Source organism: Hyla sarda, chromosome 10 (genome assembly GCF_029499605.1).
Source record: "Hyla sarda isolate aHylSar1 chromosome 10, aHylSar1.hap1, whole genome shotgun sequence".
Classification (NCBI taxonomy): domain Eukaryota; kingdom Metazoa; phylum Chordata; class Amphibia; order Anura; family Hylidae; genus Hyla; species Hyla sarda.
The window spans coordinates 141,345,583-141,369,854 of record NC_079198.1 but is presented as its reverse complement, the minus strand read 5'-3'; the positions used below and the strand labels follow the sequence as shown (position 1 = coordinate 141,369,854).

Sequence of the window (24,272 nt, the reverse complement as noted above, 5' to 3'; positions counted from 1 at the left end):
TGTCATGACCACAGTGCTCTCTGCTGACATCTCTGTCCATTTTAGGAACTGTCCAGAGCAGAAGAAAATCCCCATAGAAAATATATGCTGCTCTGGACAGTTCCTAAAATGGACAGAGATGTCAGCAGAGAGCACTGTGGTCATGACATCAGAGGAAATGCATTTCTTTTTTGGATTTCTCTTTAGTATACAGCCCCTAAAAAGTACTGGAAGGATTAAGATTTTTTAAAGGAAGTGATTTACAAATCTGTTTAACTTTCTGGCACCGGTTGATTTAAAAAAAAATAAAAAAAGGTTTTCCACGGGAGTACCCCTTTAATAATCAGGGGCCCCATGGGCATCAGATTTATTGCAATAAGTGACATTTGTGCCCAAGTGGGTTCTACCAGGTGCAGGTTCTAAACCAATATTAATCGGATACTCCGCTGTTCCAGCATTTGGAACATTTTATTCCGAACGCTTGGAGCGGGTGGCAGAGGTTGTGACATCGTGGGCAAGCCACTCCTGATGCCACGCCCCTTCCCATAGACTGGCATAGAGGGGGCGTGACGTGACATCAGGAGAGGCGTGGCCATGATGTCATGACCCCACCGCCCCCACCCAGCATTCTAAACAAACACCGGGTGCTGCACAGAGATCGTGGGGGTCCCAGTGGCAGCACCCCCGCAATCAGACATCTTATGCCCTATCCTTTGGATAGGGGGATAACATGTCTAGGGGCGGAGTACCCCTTTAATAATTTACCCCTTAACAACACAGGAAATTTTCATTTTCTGGCCCCTTTAACTTTTTGACTTTTCCTTCTATGAAGCTGTATGGGGGTTCATTTTTTTGACCAGAATCAGTTTTTATAGGTACCGCTTTTTTATTTTATTTATTTATTTTATATAAACTTTTTAGGTCTCCCTAAGGGACTTCTATAAGCAATTATTTAATCATGTATTAAATTCAATGCATTGAAGTAATTTATCTTCTAGTTCTATGTTCTAGTTGATCCTTAAAGGGGTACTCCACCCCTAGACATCTTATCCCCTATCCTAAGGACGTCACGCCTCCGCCCCCGTGTGACATCACGCTCCGCCCCTCAATGCAAGCCTACGGGAGGTGGCGTGAAGGCCCTGTGGTCACACTGATTTTAACTGGGGTGCAAGATCATGGGGGTCCCCAGCGGCGGGACCCCCGCGATCAGGAATCTTATCCCCTATCCTTTGGATAGGGGATAAGATGTCTAAGCACCGGAGTACCCCTTTAAGTTGTAGGTAGTTATTAGGGCCCATTACGTAGTTGATGACAGAATAAAGCGAGCACTTACACAGTGTGGACAGCTCCACTTGCCCTCGGGGGCTTTCTCCAGCTCTGGGTCCAGGCACACAAGGTGATAGGCACGAGGACACGTGTCACAAAGGATTATCTCTCCTCCCTGCTGACAGACTTCGCAGTAGTCCTGGTGGTCTGTTTCATATCCGTCTCCTTCAGCAACTTCAACTAGACAGAAAACATATTGGGCAAAGGATTATACATTGCAATGGGTGAAGTTATCAATGGACGCTGCATTCGGGCACAGCCCAGAGCTAAACAAGGATATATCATTTGTCTTAAAGGGGTACTCCAGTGGAAAACAAGGTTTTAATTTTTTTTTTTTAATTCGAAAGGTTTTTATTAAACGGGCACTGTCAGATACAAAAACTTTTGATATGTTGTAAAGCATGTATCACCAAAAGGTTTTGGATTTGCTTTCATTAGAAAATTTTCAGTATTTCATATAGAAAAATCCAGTCAAACAACTGCCCCCCCCTCCCCGGACACATACTAGTCCTGCTGTGTCCATGAGTCATCACCTATGTCATGGAAACACTTCCTTGATTGACAGCTGTGAGTGCAGGGCTAATCCTCCCACTGTCATTGTGTCCGCTACTGTCAGTGAGAACAAGCTGGGAGTTGTAGTTTTGCTAATGCTAGGGGAGATGTGAGCAGACAGCATACTGAGGGAGGGGGCGGAGACCTGCACAGTGAGGCCACGCCCACTCCCTTTGGGAGGAATTCAAACTAGCGAGCTAAATTAATAAAAAAATAAATAAAGATGCTAGACACATATTTGATGTACATGGTCAGGATTACGGTAATTACTGAGTGATATATTTAAAAAAAAACTATTTTTTTGTAGGATCTGACAGGTCAGTAAACTCCGAGATTACAGATTATCTCTATTTAATCTCACACATAGATGGGGCCGGTAGCTATAGATAAGCCCCGCGATGGAAGTTTTTCCAGATACCCTGATATAATGAGAAAACTTACTTCTTTTACTTTTCTTTTTCCCCCGTTTTCCTCTCTTTCCCAGACCACCGGAAATATCCGACCGCACAGAGGAGCTGTTAATACTGGAGCTGTCAAAGTCCGACTCTTCTCTCTCATCCTCTTCACTCTGGATATACAAACAATATGACTTTATGTACAGTATATGGGGACAATCATGGCCGCTCACTCTTCTCTCATCCTCTTCACTCTGGATATACAAACAATATGACTTTATGTACAGTATATGGGGACAATCATGGCCGCTCACTCTTCTCTCTCATCCTCTTCACTCTGGATATACAAACAATATGACTTTATGTACAGTATATGGGGACAATCATGGCCGCTCACTCTTCTCATTCATCCTCTTCACTCTGGATATACAAACAATATGACTTTATGTAGAGTATATGGGGACAATCATGGCCGCTCACTCTTCTCTCTCATCCTCTTCACTCTGGATATACAAACAATATGACTTTATGTACAGTATATGGGGACAATCATGGCCGCTCACTCCTCTCTCATCCTCCACACTCTGGATATACAAACAATATGACTTTATGTACAGTATATGGGGACAATCATGGCCGCTCACTCCTCTCTCATCCTCCACACTCTGGATATACAAACAATATGACTTTATGTACAGTATATGGGGACAATCATGGCCGCTCACTCTTCTCTCTCATCCTCTTCACTCTGGATATACAAACAATATGACTTTATGTACAGTATATGGGGACAATCATGGCCGCTCACTCTTCTCTCATCCTCTTCACTCTGGATATACAAACAATATGACTTTATGTACAGTATATGGGGACAATCATGGCCGCTCACTCTTCTCTCTCATCCTCTTCACTCTGGATATACAAACAATATGACTTTATGTAGAGTATATGGGGACAATCATGGCCGCTCACTCTTCTCTCTCATCCTCTTCACTCTGGATATACAAACAATATGACTTTATGTAGAGTATATGGGAACAATCATGGCCGCTCACTCTACTCTCTCATCCTCTTCACTCTGGATATACAAACAATATGACTTTATGTACAGTATATGGGGACAATCATGGCCGCTCACTATTCTCTCTCATCCTCTTCACTCTGGATATACAAACAATATGACTTTATGTACAGTATATGGGGACAATCATGGCCGCTCACTCTTCTCTCATCCTCTTCACTCTGGATATACAAACAATATGACTTTATGTAGAGTATATGGGGACAATCATGGCCGCTCACTCTACTCTCTCATCCTCTTCACTCTGGATATACAAACAATATGACTTTATGTACAGTATATGGGGACAATCATGGCCGCTCACTCTTCTCTCTCATCCTCTTCACTCTGGATATACAAACAATATGACTTTATGTACAGTATATGGGGACAATCATGGCCGCTCACTCTTCTCTCTCATCCTCTTCACTCTGGATATACAAACAATATGACTTTATGTACAGTATATGGGGACAATCATGGCCGCTCACTCTACTCTCTCATCCTCTTCACTCTGGATATACAAACAATATGACTTTATGTACAGTATATGGGGACAATCATGGCCGCTCACTCTTCTCTCATCCTCTTCACTCTGGATATACAAACAATATGACTTTATGTACAGTATATGGGGACAATCATGGCCGCTCACTCTACTCTCTCATCCTCTTCACTCTGGATATACAAACAATATGACTTTATGTACAGTATATGAGGACAATCATGGCCGCTCACTCTTCTCTCTCATCCTCTTCACTCTGGATATACAAACAATATGACTTTATGTACAGTATATGGGGACAATCATGGCCGCTCACTCTTCTCTCATCCTCTTCACTCTGGATATACAAACAATATGACTTTATGTACAGTATATGGGGACAATCATGGCCGCTCACTCTTCTCTCATCCTCTTCACTCTGGATATACAAACAATATGACTTTATGTACAGTATATGGGGACAATCATGGCCGCTCACTCTTCTCTCTCATCCTCTTCACTCTGGATATACAAACAATATGACTTTATGTACAGTATATGGGGACAATCATGGCCGCTCACTCTTCTCTCTCATCCTCTTCACTCTGGATATACAAACAATATGACTTTATGTACAGTATATGGGGACAATCATGGCCGCTCACTCTTCTCTCTCATCCTCTTCACTCTGGATATACAAACAATATGACTTTATATACAGTATATGGGGACAATCATGGCCGCTCACTCTTCTCTCTCACCCTCTTCACTCTGGATATACAAACAATATGACTTTATGTAGAGTATATGGGGACAATCATGGCCGCTCACTCTACTCTCTCATCCTCTTCACTCTGGATATACAAACAATATGACTTTATGTACAGTATATGGGGACAATCATGGCCGCTCACTCTTCTCTCTCATTCTCTTCACTCTGGATATACAAACAATATGACTTTATGTACAGTATATGGGGACAATCATGGCCGCTCACTCTTCTCTCTCATCCTCTTCACTCTGGATATACAAACAATATGACTTTATGTACAGTATATGGGGACAATCATGGCCGCTCACTCTACTCTCTCATCCTCTTCACTCTGGATATACAAACAATATGACTTTATGTACAGTATATGGGGACAATCATGGCCGCTCACTCTTCTCATTCATCCTCTTCACTCTGGATATACAAACAATATGACTTTATGTAGAGTATATGGGGACAATCATGGCCGCTCACTCTTCTCTCTCATCCTCTTCACTCTGGATATACAAACAATATGACTTTATGTACAGTATATGAGAACAATCATGGCCGCTCACTCTTCTCATTCATCCTCTTCACTCTGGATATACAAACAATATGACTTTATGTACAGTATATGGGGACAATCATGGCCGCTCACTCTCCTCTCTCATCCTCTTCACTCTGGATATACAAACAATATGACTTTATGTACAGTATATGGGGACAATCATGGCCGCTCACTCTTCTCTCTCATCCTCTTCACTCTGGATATACAAACAATATGACTTTATGTACAGTATATGGGGACAATCATGGCCGCTCACTCTACTCTCTCATCCTCTTCACTCTGGATATACAAACAATATGACTTTATGTACAGTATATGAGGACAATCATGGCCGCTCACTCTTCTCTCTCATCCTCTTCACTCTGGATATACAAGCAATATGACTTTATGTACAGTATATGGGAACAATCATGGCCGCTCACTCTTCTCTCTCATCCTCTTCACTCTGGATATACAAACAATATGACTTTATGTACAGTATATGGGGACAATCATGGCCGCTCACTCTTCTCTCTCATCCTCTTCACTCTGGATATACAAACAATATGACTTTATGTACAGTATATGGGGACAATCATGGCCGCTCACTCTTCTCATTCATCCTCTTCACTCTGGATATACAAACAATATGACTTTATGTAGAGTATATGGGGACAATCATGGCCGCTCACTCTTCTCTCTCATCCTCTTCACTCTGGATATACAAACAATATGACTTTATGTAGAGTATATGGGGACAATCATGGCCGCTCACTCTTCTCATTCATCCTCTTCACTCTGGATATACAAACAATATGACTTTATGTACAGTATATGGGGACAATCATGGCCGCTCACTCTTCTCTCATCCTCTTCACTCTGGATATACAAACAATATGACTTTATGTAGAGTATATGAGGACAATCATGGCCGCTCACTCTTCTCTCTCATCCTCTTCACTCTGGATATACAAACAATATGACTTTATGTACAGTATATGGGAACAATCATGGCCGCTCACTCTACTCTCTCATCCTCTTCACTCTGGATATACAAACAATATGACTTTATGTACAGTATATGGGGACAATCATGGCCGCTCACTCTTCTCTCTCATCCTCTTCACTCTGGATATACAAACAATATGACTTTATGTACAGTATATGGGAACAATCATGGCCGCTCACTCTACTCTCTCATCCTCTTCACTCTGGATATACAAACAATATGACTTTATGTACAGTATATGGGGACAATCATGGCCGCTCACTCTTCTCTCATCCTCTTCACTCTGGATATACAAACAATATGACTTTATGTAGAGTATATGGGGACAATCATGGCCGCTCACTCTTCTCTCTCATCCTCTTCACTCTGGATATACAAACAATATGACTTTATGTACAGTATATGAGGACAATCATGGCCGCTCACTCTTCTCTCATCCTCTTCACTCTGGATATACAAACAATATGACTTTATGTAGAGTATATGGGGACAATCATGGCCGCTCACTCTTCTCTCTCATCCTCTTCACTCTGGATATACAAACAATATGACTTTATGTACAGTATATGGGGACAATCATGGCCGCTCACTCTTCTCTCTCATCCTCTTCACTCTGGATATACAAACAATATGACTTTATGTACAGTATATGGGGACAATCATGGCCGCTCACTCTTCTCTCATCCTCTTCACTCTGGATATACAAACAATATGACTTTATGTACAGTATATGAGGACAATCATGGCCGCTCACTCTTCTCTCTCATCCTCTTCACTCTGGATATACAAGCAATATGACTTTATGTACAGTATATGGGAACAATCATGGCCGCTCACTCTTCTCTCTCATCCTCTTCACTCTGGATATACAAACAATATGACTTTATGTACAGTATATGGGGACAATCATGGCCGCTCACTCTTCTCTCTCATCCTCTTCACTCTGGATATACAAACAATATGACTTTATGTACAGTATATGGGAACAATCATGGCCGCTCACTCTTCTCTCATCCTCTTCACTCTGGATATACAAACAATATGACTTTATGTACAGTATATGGGGACAATCATGGCCGCTCACTCTTCTCATTCATCCTCTTCACTCTGGATATACAAACAATATGACTTTATGTAGAGTATATGGGGACAATCATGGCCGCTCACTCTTCTCTCTCATCCTCTTCACTCTGGATATACAAACAATATGACTTTATGTAGAGTATATGGGGACAATCATGGCCGCTCACTCTTCTCTCTCATCCTCTTCACTCTGGATATACAAACAATATGACTTTATGTAGAGTATATGGGGACAATCATGGCCGCTCACTCTTCTCTCTCATCCTCTTCACTCTGGATATACAAACAATATGACTTTATGTACAGTATATGAGGACAATCATGGCCGCTCACTCTTCTCTCTCATCCTCTTCACTCTGGATATACAAACAATATGACTTTATGTACAGTATATGGGGACAATCATGGCCGCTCACTCTTCTCTCTCATCCTCTTCACTCTGGATATACAAACAATATGACTTTATGTACAGTATATGGGGACAATCATGGCCGCTCACTCTTCTCATTCATCCTCTTCACTCTGGATATACAAACAATATGACTTTATGTACAGTATATGAGGACAATCATGGCCGCTCACTCTTCTCTCTCATCCTCTTCACTCTGGATATACAAACAATATGACTTTATGTACAGTATATGGGGACAATCATGGCCGCTCACTCTACTCTCTCATCCTCTTCACTCTGGATATACAAACAATATGACTTTATGTACAGTATATGGGGACAATCATGGCCGCTCACTCTTCTCTCTCATTCTCTTCACTCTGGATATACAAACAATATGACTTTATGTACAGTATATGGGGACAATCATGGCCGCTCACTCTTCTCTCTCATCCTCTTCACTCTGGATATACAAACAATATGACTTTATGTACAGTATATGGGAACAATCATGGCCGCTCACTCTTCTCTCTCATCCTCTTCACTCTGGATATACAAACAATATGACTTTATGTACAGTATATGGGGACAATCATGGCCGCTCACTCTTCTCATTCATCCTCTTCACTCTGGATATACAAACAATATGACTTTATGTACAGTATATGGGGACAATCATGGCCGCTCACTCTTCTCTCATCCTCTTCACTCTGGATATACAAACAATATGACTTTATGTACAGTATATGGGGACAATCATGGCCGCTCACTCTTCTCTCTCATCCTCTTCACTCTGGATATACAAACAATATGACTTTATGTACAGTATATGAGGACAATCATGGCCGCTCACTCTTCTCTCTCATCCTCTTCACTCTGGATATACAAACAATATGACTTTATGTACAGTATATGGGGACAATCATGGCCGCTCACTCTTCTCTCTCATCCTCTTCACTCTGGATATACAAACAATATGACTTTATGTACAGTATATGGGGACAATCATGGCCGCTCACTCTTCTCTCTCATCCTCTTCACTCTGGATATACAAACAATATGACTTTATGTACAGTATATGGGGACAATCATGGCCGCTCACTCCTCTCTCATCCTCTTCACTCTGGATATACAAACAATATGACTTTATGTACAGTATATGGGGACAATCATGGCCGCTCACTCTTCTCTCTCATCCTCTTCACTCTGGATATACAAACAATATAACTTTATGTACAGTATATGGGGACAATCATGGCCGCTCACTATTCTCTCTCATCCTCTTCACTCTGGATATACAAACAATATGACTTTATGTACAGTATATGGGGACAATCATGGCCGCTCACTCTTCTCTCTCATCCTCTTCACTCTGGATATACAAACAATATGACTTTATGTACAGTATATGGGGACAATCATGGCCGCTCACTCTACTCTCTCATCCTCTTCACTCTGGATATACAAACAATATGACTTTATGTACAGTATATGGGGACAATCATGGCCGCTCACTCTACTCTCTCATCCTCTTCACTCTGGATATACAAACAATATGACTTTATGTACAGTATATGGGGACAATCATGGCCGCTCACTCTACTCTCTCATCCTCTTCACTCTGGATATACAAACAATATGACTTTATGTAGAGTATATGAGGACAATCATGGCCGCTCACTCTTCTCTCTCATCCTCTTCACTCTGGATATACAAACAATATGACTTTATGTACAGTATATGGGGACAATCATGGCCGCTCACTCTTCTCTCTCATCCTCTTCACTCTGGATATACAAGCAATATGACTTTATGTACAGTATATGGGAACAATCATGGCCGCTCACTCTTCTCTCTCATCCTCTTCACTCTGGATATACAAACAATATGACTTTATGTACAGTATATGGGGACAATCATGGCCGCTCACTCTTCTCTCTCATCCTCTTCATTCTGGATATACAAACAATATGACTTTATGTACAGTATATGGGGACAATCATGGCCGCTCACTCTACTCTCTCATCCTCTTCACTCTGGATATACAAACAATATGACTTTATGTACAGTATATGAGGACAATCATGGCCGCTCACTCTTCTCTCTCATCCTCTTCACTCTGGATATACAAACAATATGACTTTATGTACAGTATATGGGGACAATCATGGCCGCTCACTCTTCTCTCTCATCCTCTTCATTCTGGATATACAAACAATATGACTTTATGTACAGTATATGGGGACAATCATGGCCGCTCACTCTTCTCTCATCCTCTTCACTCTGGATATACAAACAATATGACTTTATGTACAGTATATGGGGACAATCATGGCCGCTCACTCTTCTCTCTCATCCTCTTCACTCTGGATATACAAACAATATGACTTTATGTAGAGTATATGGGGACAATCATGGCCGCTCACTCTTCTCTCTCATCCTCTTCACTCTGGATATACAAACAATATGACTTTATGTACAGTATATGGGGACAATCATGGCCGCTCACTCTACTCTCTCATCCTCTTCACTCTGGATATACAAACAATATGACTTTATGTAGAGTATATGGGGACAATCATGGCCGCTCACTCTTCTCTCTCATCCTCTTCACTCTGGATATATAAACAATATGACTTTATGTACAGTATATGGGGACAATCATGGCCGCTCACTCCTCTCTCATCCTCCACACTCTGGATATACAAACAATATGACTTTATGTACAGTATATGGGAACAATCATGGCCGCTCACTCTACTCTCTCATCCTCTTCACTCTGGATATACAAACAATATGACTTTATGTACAGTATATGGGGACAATCATGGCCGCTCACTCTTCTCTCTCATCCTCTTCACTCTGGATATACAAACAATATGACTTTATGTAGAGTATATGGGGACAATCATGGCCGCTCACTCTACTCTCTCATCCTCTTCATTCTGGATATACAAACAATATGACTTTATGTACAGTATATGGGGACAATCATGGCCGCTCACTCTTCTCTCTCATCCTCTTCACTCTGGATATACAAACAATATGACTTTATGTACAGTATATGGGGACAATCATGGCCGCTCACTCTACTCTCTCATCCTCTTCACTCTGGATATACAAACAATATGACTTTATGTACAGTATATGGGGACAATCATGGCCGCTCACTGCTCTCTCTCATCCTCTTCACTCTGGATATACAAACAATATGACTTTATGTACAGTATATGGGGACAATCATGGCCGCTCACTCTTCTCTCTCATCCTCTTCACTCTGGATATACAAACAATATGACTTTATGTACAGTATATGGGGACAATCATGGCCGCTCACTCTTCTCTCTCATCCTCTTCACTCTGGATATACAAACAATATGACTTTATGTACAGTATATGGGGACAATCATGGCCGCTCACTCTTCTCTCTCATCCTCTTCACTCTGGATATACAAACAATATGACTTTATGTACAGTATATGGGGACAATCATGGCCGCTCACTCTACTCTCTCATCCTCTTCACTCTGGATATACAAACAATATGACTTTATGTACAGTATATGGGGACAATCATGGCCGCTCACTCTTCTCTCTCATCCTCTTCACTCTGGATATACAAACAATATGACTTTATGTAGAGTATATGGGGACAATCATGGCCGCTCACTCTTCTCTCTCATCCTCTTCACTCTGGATATACAAACAATATGACTTTATGTATAGTATATGAGGACAATCATGGCCGCTCACTCTTCTCTCTCATCCTCTTCACTCTGGATATACAAACAATATGACTTTATGTACAGTATATGGGGACAATCATGGCCGCTCACTCTTCTCTCTCATCCTCTTCACTCTGGATATACAAACAATATGACTTTATGTACAGTATATGGGGACAATCATGGCCGCTCACTCTACTCTCTCATCCTCTTCACTCTGGATATACAAACAATATGACTTTATGTATAGTATATGAGGACAATCATGGCCGCTCACTCTTCTCTCTATCCATCCGTCCTATACACTGGGTATAATCCAACATATTGTAAATGAGATCGTCAGGTACAAGAATGCAAAAGATGGAGGGAGATTAATCAAAACCTGCGCAAAGGAAAAATTGATCAGTTGCCCATAGCAACCAATCAGACTCTTCTTTCATTTTTCACAGGCCTCTTTAAAAAATGAAAGAAGGAATCTGATTGGTTGCTATGGGCAACTGCGCCTCTTTACTCTACACAGGTTTTGATGAATCTCCTCCGCTGTGATTATAAGAAACTGAGTATGTAAAGGGAAAAGGGGCTTCCGACAGGTACTTGTGATGCACAATAAGAACCTTAAAGGAGTACTCCGCCCCTAAACATCTTATCCCCTATCCAAAGGATAGAGGAAAAGATGTCTGATCGCGGGGGGTCCTGTCACTGGGGACCTCCGTGATCTTGGCTGCGGCAACCCAGACATCTGGTGCACGGATGAATAGTGATGTAGGGCAGAGGCTCCTGACATCACGGTCACGCCCCCTCAATGCAGGTCTATGAGAGGGGGCATGACACCCCTCCCATTGACCTACATTGAGGGGGCGTGGGTGTGACGCCACAAGCCTGCAGCGCTGCACCCAACGCTCTAAATGAACGCTGGGTGCAGCTGGGAGATTGCAGGGTGCCCAGTGGTGGGACCCCATGATCAGACATCTAATCCCTTATCCTTTGGATAGGGGATAAGATGTCAAGGGGCAGAGTACACTTTTAAGGAATATTACATCCCATAAAAACATTCTCCCTATCCACAGGGGCGATAGTGGGTGGGTGGGGGGTTCTGTCCTCTGGGACCCTCCGAGATTGCAAGAACAGGACCCTACTCTCCCCAGACTGGAGCGGTGGGCCGGCAGGTGCTCCATTCATGTCTATGAAGTCGATGTACTTGGCATAGACAATGCATGGAGCGTGTACTGACCTATTTCATTCAGCGGGGAGAGTCAGGGCCCGCTATGGAGATCAAGCACTTATTACCTATAGGGAATACCAGGAATACACCTTGATAGGAGGAAGGAGCCCTATGAATTGTGGGGTGTCCTATGGAGAAATTATATTTTAGTAAAAAGAAGTTGTGAGAGAATAGAACTAAAATGACATATTTGTGTATACAGCATCTCCATAGATCAGACAATACATAGGGTTTGTTTGTTGTCCGTAACCATGGAGACTCATAGATCTATAGAGGTTTATTTGTCACCTATATAGGTTTATTTGTCACTTTATAGGTTTGTCACTTTATAGGTTTATTTGTCACTTTAACTTTTGTCTTTAGATTTTCGTCAGTCACAGAACTGAAGCAAAGTTTTGATTCGTTTTTCAATGACTTGAGACAATGTTTGTTCTTACTCACCGAAGAACCTTTTCTCCGTTTACTCGCCATTCCTCCAAATTTAAACTTTAGATTTGCAAGTTTCTTTCCTTTCCCTTTCTTCTTTGCATCTTTGGATTTCGTTTTTTTCCTAACACCGGGCCCTGGACATCAGAAATCATGGAGTTATTAATAAAAAGAGAAACCTTATAATTAATCAGAATGTAATATAAAATACAAATAATAACATTGTCCATTGACTTCTGGTTCCGGCGATGCTCAGACGCAGCTAAGACGGCACCTCCCGGCCTCTGAACGGCAAAACATACCGGCAAGTACCGCACTGAAGCTCACAGTGGGCTCCCTGCACCTCCGGCAGCTGCCCACCTCTGTATGGAGCGCTACTTGCTCCGCAGCGGCCATAAACAATCCTCCCAGCGCAGCACTCGCAAAGGCCCCTTACCTGTAATGGCGGCCGGGAAATCTCTGCGGGATTTCCCAGCAAATTCACAGATATACAGATGTATGCGGAGCCAATAAACAAAAATTCACAGAAGAGTAAGATTAGCTCACTAAAACGTAACATTTAATAATAACAGCATAAAATAGTAGTCCTCAAAAAAAACAATAATCAACACCAAAAATACACAATGGGTTTAATGCCAGGGCCATTAGCAAATGGCCCCAGTCAAATAGCGCGTTTCCTATAAGCACAATACGTGTCACCCGATAAGACACAAATAATGCAGTAGTCAATCCCGACGCGTTTCCCCCCTCCCATATGGATATTTAGGAGCAATGCGGGGTTCATCAGGGGAATGGATAGGAAACTATAGAACTACTTGATACTCTGGCAATAAGTCTGTAAGTGCCAGCTGTATAAATGATAAACCGGTTCGATAGGGACCACTCACTCAGACCCACAGAGAGTAGTCCTCCTAGCCAAGACCCGGGATGGAGGTCCCAAGTAGCGATGCACGGTATAGGTAGCCTGTGACCAGATGCAAATGCCTCCTGGTCGGTGAATAAGTGTCATTCCCTCCAGACAGCAACAGAAATCTCTGCAGGCACAGCGCTCCTCCCTGCACAGCTCCTCGCGGGGCATACAGTCTGCCGCTTCATCTCCACAGCGCTGTCGGTCCCTTCACATACGGCTACATGGTGTTCTTTAGATTTCAAGTCGTTTATAGCAACAGGTGAGTGTAGGTGTCTGTCTGTGTGTTTTTTTGTTTGTTTGTTTTATTTTGTTTCTTCTTTTTCCTTTGTTTCCCTTCTCTTTTTCTTTTTAGGTCTGGTCTCTTTTTTTCGTTAGGATGCAGCTGGTATCTTGGAATGTGAAGGGATTGCGCTCGCCTAACAAGTGGATGCAGATTCTTCGTCACCTGAAGCGTCTTCATCCAGATTTAGCGTTACTCCAGGAGACACATCTGTCAGCTGACGACATGGTTCATATGTCTAAATTGTTGGTAGGGGAGGTGATCGGAGGTCCAGCGGTTAATGGTAAGGAAGGCACCTTAATTCTTATCATAAGAATTTATCCAAGTGGTTGATGTGATGTGAGGGGCGGTGGGTAAAGCTTTAGGTTCGCTATGAGGGTCACGACTATCTATTTATAGTTGCTATGCTCCCAATGGGGACAACAAAGTGTACTTTAACTCGTTAGAGGCAATGCTTCTAAGTGATCCCCTTCCTCTCAAAATAGTGGGTGGTGACATGAATGCAGTGGCGGTGTCTGTGGAAGACAGAAGTTGTGGCGTAGTAGACAGGACACGCGCTCGTCCTAGTGACAGCACATTAGCTAAGTTTGTAGAGGTTTCTGGCCTTCGTGTTCCTTGGAGGTTGACGCACCCGGACACAAGAGGATTTATACATTACTCCCATAGTCACTCTTCTTGGTCCAGGATAGACCATCTCCTGACCTCTCCTGCCCTGCTCGCCCAAGTAGACGCCTCTGAGATGGTGAATTTTATAAAGTTCTGGCAGAGCAAGTTGTGACTCCCCTGACAGCTTACTTCAACCATCTTCTACATTCAGGTTCTTTGCCATTGCACTCCAACACAGCCACCATTTAACTTTTGCTAAAACCTGGTAAGGACCCGCTGTTTCCACAATCCTATCGGCCTACCTCCCTCATTAACCAAAATCTCACATTAGTGTCCAAATTGTTGGCTGACCGCCTGAGTGAATACCTACCCCTCCGATTGGTCCCTCGCAAGTAGGCTTCGTCCATACCCGCTCTGCAGTGGCTAACATCAGCAAGATTATCAGTCCTAGATAGGGTGCAGCATCGTCCCCAGCCTGGAGAAACCCTCATTTTAATAGCCTTGGATGCCGAGAAGGCTTTCAACAATGTCAGGTGGGACTGGCTGGGGATGGTGCTGGACAGAATAGGAATTGTTGGTCATTTCCACACTTTCCTAGGTGGGCTTTATTCTTCCCAATGGCTCGAGTTCACACTTCTGCAATATCGCCCCCCCCCCCCCCCCCCCGCCTCCTCTTTCCCCTCTTCAAAGGGATGAGGCAGGGCTGCCCCCAGTCTCCCCTGTTATTTGACTTTGCTCTGGAACCCCTGGCCAGACCTCTGTAAGATTCTGATCTCTTCCGGGGCATAAAGATTCTGTGTAAGGTGGTCAAATTGACCCTTTTTGCGGATGATATCCTGATTTTCATGGCTGATCCACGTGCACATTATGCCTAGTTAATGTCCACTCTTACCCATTTCAGTTCCTTTTCAGATTACAAAGTGAATCAACTCTTAGAGCAAAATTTTACCCCTAGGCCCGCATCGAGTGGCCTCTTATTGGTCCTCTATTGGGATATCCAATGATTTCATTAAACCTCATATTACTTATTTGGGGATCAAAATAGGTAATTTGCCCTCCTCCCTCTATACCCTGAACTATCCGCCATTGTTCAAAACCGTGTTAGATGAGTTTGCCTATTTCTTTTCTAAGAAAATGTCATCTCATAAAGATGTCCCCTTGTTCAATTCGGCTTTTACACGCTTTATATGGGCAGGGAAGAGGCCCTGGATTGCGCTGCAAAAAACTGATGTTGTCTAAGGCCAATGGTGGTATTGGTTTCCCTAATATCCGCGGCTACAATTTAGTCTGTATTTTTAATCATGCCCTTGACTGGATTTATGGGACTAGCTTCTACTCCAACTTAACTTTGGAGGAGGATCTGGTTTCCCCCTGGACCTTGGTCTCATTCCTCCATACCCTGTATTCTTGCCCATGTAAAGCATGCCCTAGTACTTAGAGACACCATTTTGACCTGGAAGGCCCTCCGCAAGGCCTTTGGGCTCCCATTTCTGCTGTCTGGGCGCCTCGAACTCTGGGGTCACCACAGAATTCCCTCAGGGCTTCATCTCATCAGAACCACAGCAATTCATCATGGCCTGAATATCAGCCCATGCGATTGCATCTCATAGTTCTCATCACACATCTTCACAGAGATCTGGATCCATCTGAACAGGCCATGTTTCTCTACAGAGATCAGGATCCATCTGACCAGGCCATGTTTCTCTATAGAGATCTGGATCCATCTGACCAGGCCATGTTTCTCTATAGAGATCTGGATCCATCTGACCAGGACATGTTTCTCTATAGAGATCTGGATCCATCTGACCAGGACATGTTTCTCTATAGAGATCTGAATCCATCTGACCAGGCCATGTTTCTCTATAGAGATCTGGATCCATCTGACCAGGCCATGCTTCTCTATAGAGATCTGGATCCATCTGAACAGGCCATGTTTCTCTACAGAGATCTGGATCCATGTGACCAGGCCATGTTTCTCTATAGAGATCTGGATCCATGTGACCAGGCCATGTTTCCCCACAGAGATCTGGATCCATCTGACCAGGCCATGTTTCTCTACAGAGATCTGGATCCCTCTGACCAGGCCATGTTTCTCTATAGAGATCTGGATCCATCTGACCAGGCCATGTTTCTCTATAGACATCTGGATCCATCTGACCAGGCCATGTTTCTCTATAGAGATCTGGATCCATCTGACCAGGACATGTTTCTCTATAGATCTGGATCCATCTGACCAGGCAATGTTTCTCCCCAGAGATCTGGATCCATCTGACCAGATCATGTTTCTCTATAGATCTGGATCCATCTGACCAGGCCATGTTTCTCTATAGAGATCTGGATCCATCTGACCAGGCCATGTTTCTCTATAGAGATCTGGATCCATCTGACCAGATCATGTTTCTCTATAGATCTGGATCCATCTGACCAGGCCATGTTTCTCTATAGAGATCTGGATCCATCTGACCAGGCCATGTTTCTCTATAGAGATCTGGATCCATCTGACCAGGCCATGTTTCTCTATAGACATCTGGATCCATCTGACCAGGCCATGTTTCTCTATAGAGATCTGGATCCATCTGACCAGGACATGTTTCTCTATAGATCTGGATCCATCTGACCAGGCCATGTTTCTCTATAGAGATCTGGATCCATCTGACCAGACAATGTTTCTCTATAGATCTGGATCCATCTGACCAGGTCATGTTTCTATATAGAGATCTGGATCCATCTGACCAGGCCATGTTTCTCTATAGAGATCTGGATCCATCTGACCAGGTCATGTTTCTCTATGGAGATCAGGATCCATCTGACCAGGCCATGTTTCTCTATAGATCTGGATCCATCTGACCAGGCCATGTTTCTCTATAGATCTGGATTCATCTGACCAGGCAATGTTACTCAATAGAGATCAGGATCCATCTGACCAGGACATGTTTCTCTATAGATCTGGATTCATCTGACCAGGCCATGTTACTCAATAGACATCTGGATCCATCTGACCAGGCCATGTTTCTCTATAGAGATCTGGATCCATCTGACCAGGTCATGTTTCTCTATAGAGATCTGGATCTATCTGACCAGACCATGTTTCTCTATAGAGATCTGGATCCATCTGACCAGGTCATGTTTCTCCACAGAGATCTGGATCCTTCTGACCAGGCAATGTTTCACTATAGAGATCTGGATCCATCTGACCAGGCAATGTTTCTCCCCAGAGATCTGGATCCATCTGACCAGGCAATGTTTCTCTATAGAGATCTGAATCCATCTGACCAGGCAATGTTTCTCCCCAGAGATCTGGATCCATCTGACCAGGTCATGTTTCTCTACAGAGATCTGGATCCATCTGACCAGGCCATGTTTCTCTATAGAGATCTGGATCCATCTGACCAGGCCATGTTTCTCTATAGAGATCTGGATCCATCTGACCAGGCCATGTTTCTCTATAGAGATCTGGATCCATCTGACCAGGCCATGTTTCTCTATAGAGATCTGGATCCATCTGACCAGGTCATGTTTCTCTATAGAGATCTGGATCCATCTGACCAGGCCATGTTTCTCTATATAGATCTGGATCCATCTGACCAGGCCATGTTTCTCTATAGAGATCTGGATCCATCTGGCCAGGTCATGTTTCTCTATAGATCTGGGTCCATCTGACCAGGACATGTTTCTCTATAGATCTGGATCCATCTGACCAGGCCATGTTTCTCCATAGAGATCTGGATCCATCTGACCAGGCCATGTTTCTCTATAGAGATCTGGATCCATCTGACCAGGACATGTTTCTCTATAGAGATCTGGATCCATCTGACCAGGTCATGTTTCTCTATAGAGATCTGGATCCATCTGACCAGGACATGTTTCTCTATAGAGATCTGGATCCATCTGACCAGGCCATGTTTCTCTATAGAGATCTGGATTCATGAAGTTAATCGGACCCCATTGTTGTATTTACCTGCAGTTTCCTGACTGTGCTATTGCTGTTCATCAGAACGATTCCTGACATCCTTAATTCGCCAACAAGTTTCTCCATCCACAGGATCTCCTTTTGCTGGATTTTTTACCTGGATTGCACCATTCTCCATATACTCTCTACACCACTACATGAGAAGACCCCATAAAGTGGGCAGTGAAATCCTGGACCCAGCTTGTCTAGCCAAGATAACTAGGCTTTGTACCAAGTCCTTCAGATCACTGGATTTTCCCATCTAATCTAATTCATACTGAAACCGATCTCCCGAAAACTGATCCCCGGATTAAATGCTGCACCCTGGGGGTCATAGGTCTCTGATCTCCGTTCAGGGGAGACGCAATCGTGAGAGGGCAGCAGGCTCTAACAAAGAGATATAAATGTAAAAAAACACATGACACCAGCTCACCCCTCCAATGGGTAGGGACTCGGCAGCAGCAGCGTGAATGAATGAAGAGAGGAAGGGAGGAGAGAAACACTAGAGCCGGGTCTCCAGGTGAAGAAGAACAAAAAATGAAAGCACAAACGAAACGCGTTTCGTTTGTGCTTTTATTTTTTGGTATTCTTCACCATTTTTCCACCTGTATGATTTTACCAAATTTTTTTTTTTCATTAAAGTTGGATTTTAACTGTTTGGGAGCCGGATACCCATCTCCATTTTTCCTTCTAACAAAGAGAACATTCAGTGTATAATAAATATCGTATTATAATATTTTTGCAGATTACTCCTGCAAATCCATCTTATTCAGAAAATTTCCTTTTAATTTAGGTCCTAATTGATAAAAAAAAAACTTTGGTTATACTGAAGCAAGCTTACATCACCAAAGGGACCTAGGGTAGAACCGGGAGGTCATAGTGTTACGCCAAAAATATGAGCACTTAAAGGGGTACTCCGCTGGAAACATTTTTTCTTTTTTTTTTAGATCAGGTGGTGACAGAAATGTAAACAGGCTTGTAAATGACTTCTATTTAGAAACCTTAATCTTAAGTACCGTACTTGACAGGAAGTTGTGTAGTTCTCTCCGGTCTGACCCCAGTGCTCTATGCTGACACCTCTGTTCATTTTAGGAACTGTCCGGAGCAGGAGAGGTTTGCTATGTGGATTTTCTCCTGCTCTGAACAGTTCCTAAAATGGACAGAGGTGTCAGCAGAGAGCACTGGGGTCGGACTGAAAAGAACTACACAACTCCCTGTGGAACATATAGCAGCTGATTAGTACTGGAAGGATTAAGATTTTTAAATAGAAGTAATTTACAAATCTGTATAACTTTCTGGCACCAGTTGATAAAAAAATAAAAATAAAAAACTTTTCCAGCGGAGTACCCCTTTAAACAACATAAACACAGAAATAAGGGTTGCAGCAAAAAAATTAACCATCAAAAAACATCCAATAGGATAATTCCTTTATAACTTGAGAAATGACTCCTTATAACTACTGTGAGTACTTATAACTGATACTATTACAGTGCTCCCCAATCTGTGGCTCTGTAGCTGGTCGAAAAGTACTTACCCCATCACATCCTGAATTATGCCAACACTACTACCTATGTGAACCAAGACCAATAAAAGCCAATACAATCCCAATGTTAATTTTTGGAGAGACCAACAGAAATAGGCAACCGAAAAAAACTGTCAGGGCTCTTTATTGGGGGGAGGGGGGGGGGGGGGGGACAGATGCCATCTAGATTCTACCTTTCCCTTCCTTGGTCTTGGCCTTCCTTATCGGCGGTGGTAGAGCAGGTGGCGGAGGAGCAGCTAACACCGGAGGGGCGACCGTCACAGTCTCCACAGCAGCAGCGACAGCTGCCGCAGCTGCCGCTGCTGAGCTGCCCTTTAACGGGTTATTGGCACTGAACTCTCGCCATTTGGCACCCAGCACGGTCATCATCTTGGACATCGGAATCTTAGGGTTCTTTTTTGCTATTAAAGGTCTAAAAGAGAATAAAAGTAATAACATAATAAACTGTTCACAGGTCTTTAAATAATTACTACTGAGATTAATCATAATTGCAAAACAAATCAATCTGTAGCTAACTTGTTCCCAAGATCTCATGGGGTCCCAGCAGTTAAAGGGGTACTCTGGTGGAAAACTTAATCAACTAGTGCCAGAAAGTTAAGCAGATTTGTAAATTACTTCTATTAAAAAATCTTAATCCTTCCAGTACTTATTAGCTTCTGAATACTACAGAGGAAATTCTTTTCTTTTTGGAACACAGTGCTCCCTGCTGACATCATGGCCACAGTGCTCTCTGCTGACATCTCTGTCCATTTTAGGAACTGTCCAGAGCAGCATATGTTTGCTATGGGGATTTTCTCCTACTCTGGACAGTTCTTAAAATGGACAGAGATGTCAGCAGAGAGCACTGTGCTTGTGATGTCAGCAGAGAGCACAATGTTCCAAAAAGAAAATAATTTCCTTTGTAGTATTCAGCAGCTAATAAGTAGAGGAAGGATTAAGATTTTTTAATAGAAGTAATTTACAAAAAAGAAAAGTTTTCCACCAGAGTACCCCTTTAAAGGGGTACTCCAGTGGAGAAAAAAAAATCCAATCAACTGGTGCCAGAAAGTTAAACAGATTTGTGAATTACTTCTATATAAAAATCTTAATCCTTCCAGTACTTATCAGCTGCTGTATGCTCCATAGGAAGTTGCATAGTTATTTCCAGTCTGACCACAGTGCTCTCTGCTGACACCTCTGTCCATGTCAGGAACTGTCCAGAGCAGGAGCAAATCCCCACAGCAAACCTATCCTGCTCTGGACAGTTCCTGACATGGACAGATGTGTCAGCAGAGAGCACTGTGGTCAGACAGAAAATAACTATGCAACTTCCTATGGAGCATACAGCAGCTGATAAGTACTGGAAGGATTAAGATTTTTAAATAGAAAACATTTACAAATCTGTATAACTTTCTGGAACCAGTTGATTGGAAAAAAATGGTTTTCCACCGGAGTACCCCTTTAAACCCCACAATCATAAAATGATCCGCTATCCTGTGGATAAAGGATAAGTGTACATGGTGGCAAAACCTCCTTAAAGGGGTACTCCGTCCCTAGACATCTTATCCCTTATCCAAAGGATAGGGGATAAGATGTCTGACCGCGGGGGTCCTGCTGCTGGGGACCCCGGGATCGCCGCTGCGGCACCCGCTATCATTGCTGCACAGAGCGAGTTCGCTCTGCGCGTAATGACGGGCAATACAGGGGCCTGAGCATCGTGACGTCACGGCTCCGCCCCTCGTGACGTCACAGCACACCCCTTCAATACAAGTCTATGGGAGCGGGCGTGTCGGTCGTCACGCCCCCTGCCATAGACTTCCATTAAGGGGGCGGGCCGTGATGTCACGACGGGCAGAGCCATGACATCACGATGCTCCGGCCCCTGTATTGCCCGTCATTACGTGCAGAGCGAACTCGCTCTGTGCAGCAATGATAGCGGGGTGCCGCAGCGCCGATCCCGGGGGTCCCCAGCAGCGGGACCCCGGCGATCTGACATCTTATCCCCTATCCTTTGGATAAGGGATAAGATGTCTAGGGGCGGAGTACCCCTTTAAGACCCCCGTCATTCAGCTAAGACCCACGTATACAACAGCCCAGGACATCCCCTTAAATAGAAGCAGCATATCCCCCCCCCCCCCCCTCTTCTATGGTTCATACCTGAGGAACTGACTGAAGGCCTTGTAGTTGGTCAGTGTATGGTAGTCTTCCTCAGAGAAGCCATAGTCCACATTGTCCAGCCCCCATTCCTCCATCAGCTGCGCCGAAGTCTTTGGCTCCTTTGAAGAAAAAACTTCTATTAGAAAAATAATATACAAATATAAAACCACTTAATTACCCTATTTTTACCAGACACTAACTTATAGGGGAACTCCGGTGGAAACAAGTGGAAAACAAATGTTTTCAAATCAACTGGTGCCAGAAAGTTAAACAGATTTGTAAATTACTTCTATTTAAAAATATTAATCCTTCCAGTACTTATCAGCTGCTGTATGCTCCACAGGAAGTTGTGCAGTTCTTTCCAGTCTGACCACAGTGCTCTCTGCAAGCAAATCCCCAAAGCCCCAAACCTCTCCTGCTCTGGACCGTTTCTGACATGGACAGAGATGTCAGCAGAGAGCACTGTGATCAGACTGGAAAGAACTACACAACTTCCTGTGGAGCATACAGCCGCTGATAAGTACTGGAAAGATTAAGATTTTTAAATATTAGTAATTTACAAATCTGTTTAACTTTCTGGAACCAGTTGATTTAAAAAAAAAATTGTTTTCCACTGGAGTACCCCTTTAACTCCTAGGCTTAGAAATCCAGGAACATCTGCAGGATTTATGGAAAAAGCCAAATTCATACTATAGCAAGACACAGATAAGGGGATGTCCACCTAAAAAGGACCAATGAGGGGTTAAAGGGCAACTCCAGCCACGGTGGATACTAATAGTAAAGGTAAAGAAAATATTTACCTCCCATCATTTCTTTAGTTACAGCAGTGTTTTCCAAAGAATGTTTCTCCAGCTGTTGCAAAACTACAACTCCCAGCATGCCCGGACAGCCAACGGCTGTCCAGGCATGCTGGGTGTTGTAGTTTTGCAACAGCTGGAGACACACTGTTAGAGGAATAACTGGAGATTGTATCAGACTGGAAAGACTACACAACTTCCTGTGGAGCATACAGCAGCTGATAAGTACTGAGAGGATAAAGATTTTTAAATATTAGTAATTTACAAATCTGTTTATCTTTCTGGAACCAGTTGATTTAAAAAAAAACTTGTTTTCCACCGGAGTACCCCTTTAATACAAAAATATTAACTTATAATCTTTATTAAAATAACACCACACTATTAAAACTGAAGGGTTGTGCCTTTTTGTGTAACTGTGTCTAAAACCCTAATTTTCCCTGCAGTAAACAGTAGGTTCCCCCACATCCAATGTCCAGGAGTACCAGCAGGGGGTGCCCTTGTTTATTACTTAGTGACCATTGGACAGAAAATGGGGCTTCCTAAATGCGACATGCCCCCCAAAAACCATTTCAGCAAAATTTGCTTTCCAAAAGCCAAATGTGACTCCTTCTGTTCTGAGCATTGTAGTTCGCCCGCACAGCATTTACGTCCTAACATGGGGTATTTCTATACTAAGAAGAGATGGAGTTACAAATTTTGGGGGGATTTTTCCAATTAGCCTTTGTAAAAATGGTAAATTTGGGAAAAAAAACTGCACGTAAGTGAAAAAAGTTTTTTTTTTCATTTACACATTCCTTTAGAAAGCAATTTTGTTAAAGGGGTACTCCGGTGAAAAACTTTTTTTTTTTTAAATCAACTGGTGCCAGAAAGTTAAACAGATTTGTAAATGACTTCTATTAAAAAAAATCTTAATCCTTCCTGTACTTATTAGCTGCTGAATACTACAGCGGAAATTATTTTCTTTTTGAAACACAGAGCTCTCTGCTGACATCACGAGCACAGGGCTCTCTGCTGACATCTCTGTCCATTTTAGGAACAGTTCAGAACAGCATATGTTTGCTATGGGGATTTTCTCTTACTCTGGGCATTTCCTAAAATG

At 43.0% G+C, this 24,272-nt stretch overlaps 1 protein-coding gene across 5 annotated transcripts in view; it reads right to left on the bottom strand.

Moving 5' to 3' along the window:
• CHD5 (chromodomain helicase DNA binding protein 5) overlaps positions 1–24,272 on the bottom strand; it is a 274,281-nt gene that overhangs the window by 167,783 nt on the left and 82,226 nt on the right. For 4 of the 5 annotated variants that reach the window (XM_056544555.1, XM_056544553.1, XM_056544554.1 and 1 more), the window contains exons 1-5: positions 22,377–22,493; positions 20,414–20,652; positions 12,968–13,089; positions 2,299–2,425; positions 1,313–1,485 (exon numbers count right to left, since the gene is read on the bottom strand). In XM_056544555.1, coding sequence (XP_056400530.1) covers positions 1,313–1,485; positions 2,299–2,425; positions 12,968–13,089; positions 20,414–20,652; positions 22,377–22,471 — 756 coding nt within the window. In that variant the 5' untranslated portion in view covers positions 22,472–22,493. Of the gene's footprint in view, positions 1–1,312; positions 1,486–2,298; positions 2,426–12,967; positions 13,090–20,413; positions 20,653–22,376; positions 22,494–24,272 lie in introns of those variants that run through there. The other variant, XM_056544557.1, reaches the window with a different exon arrangement.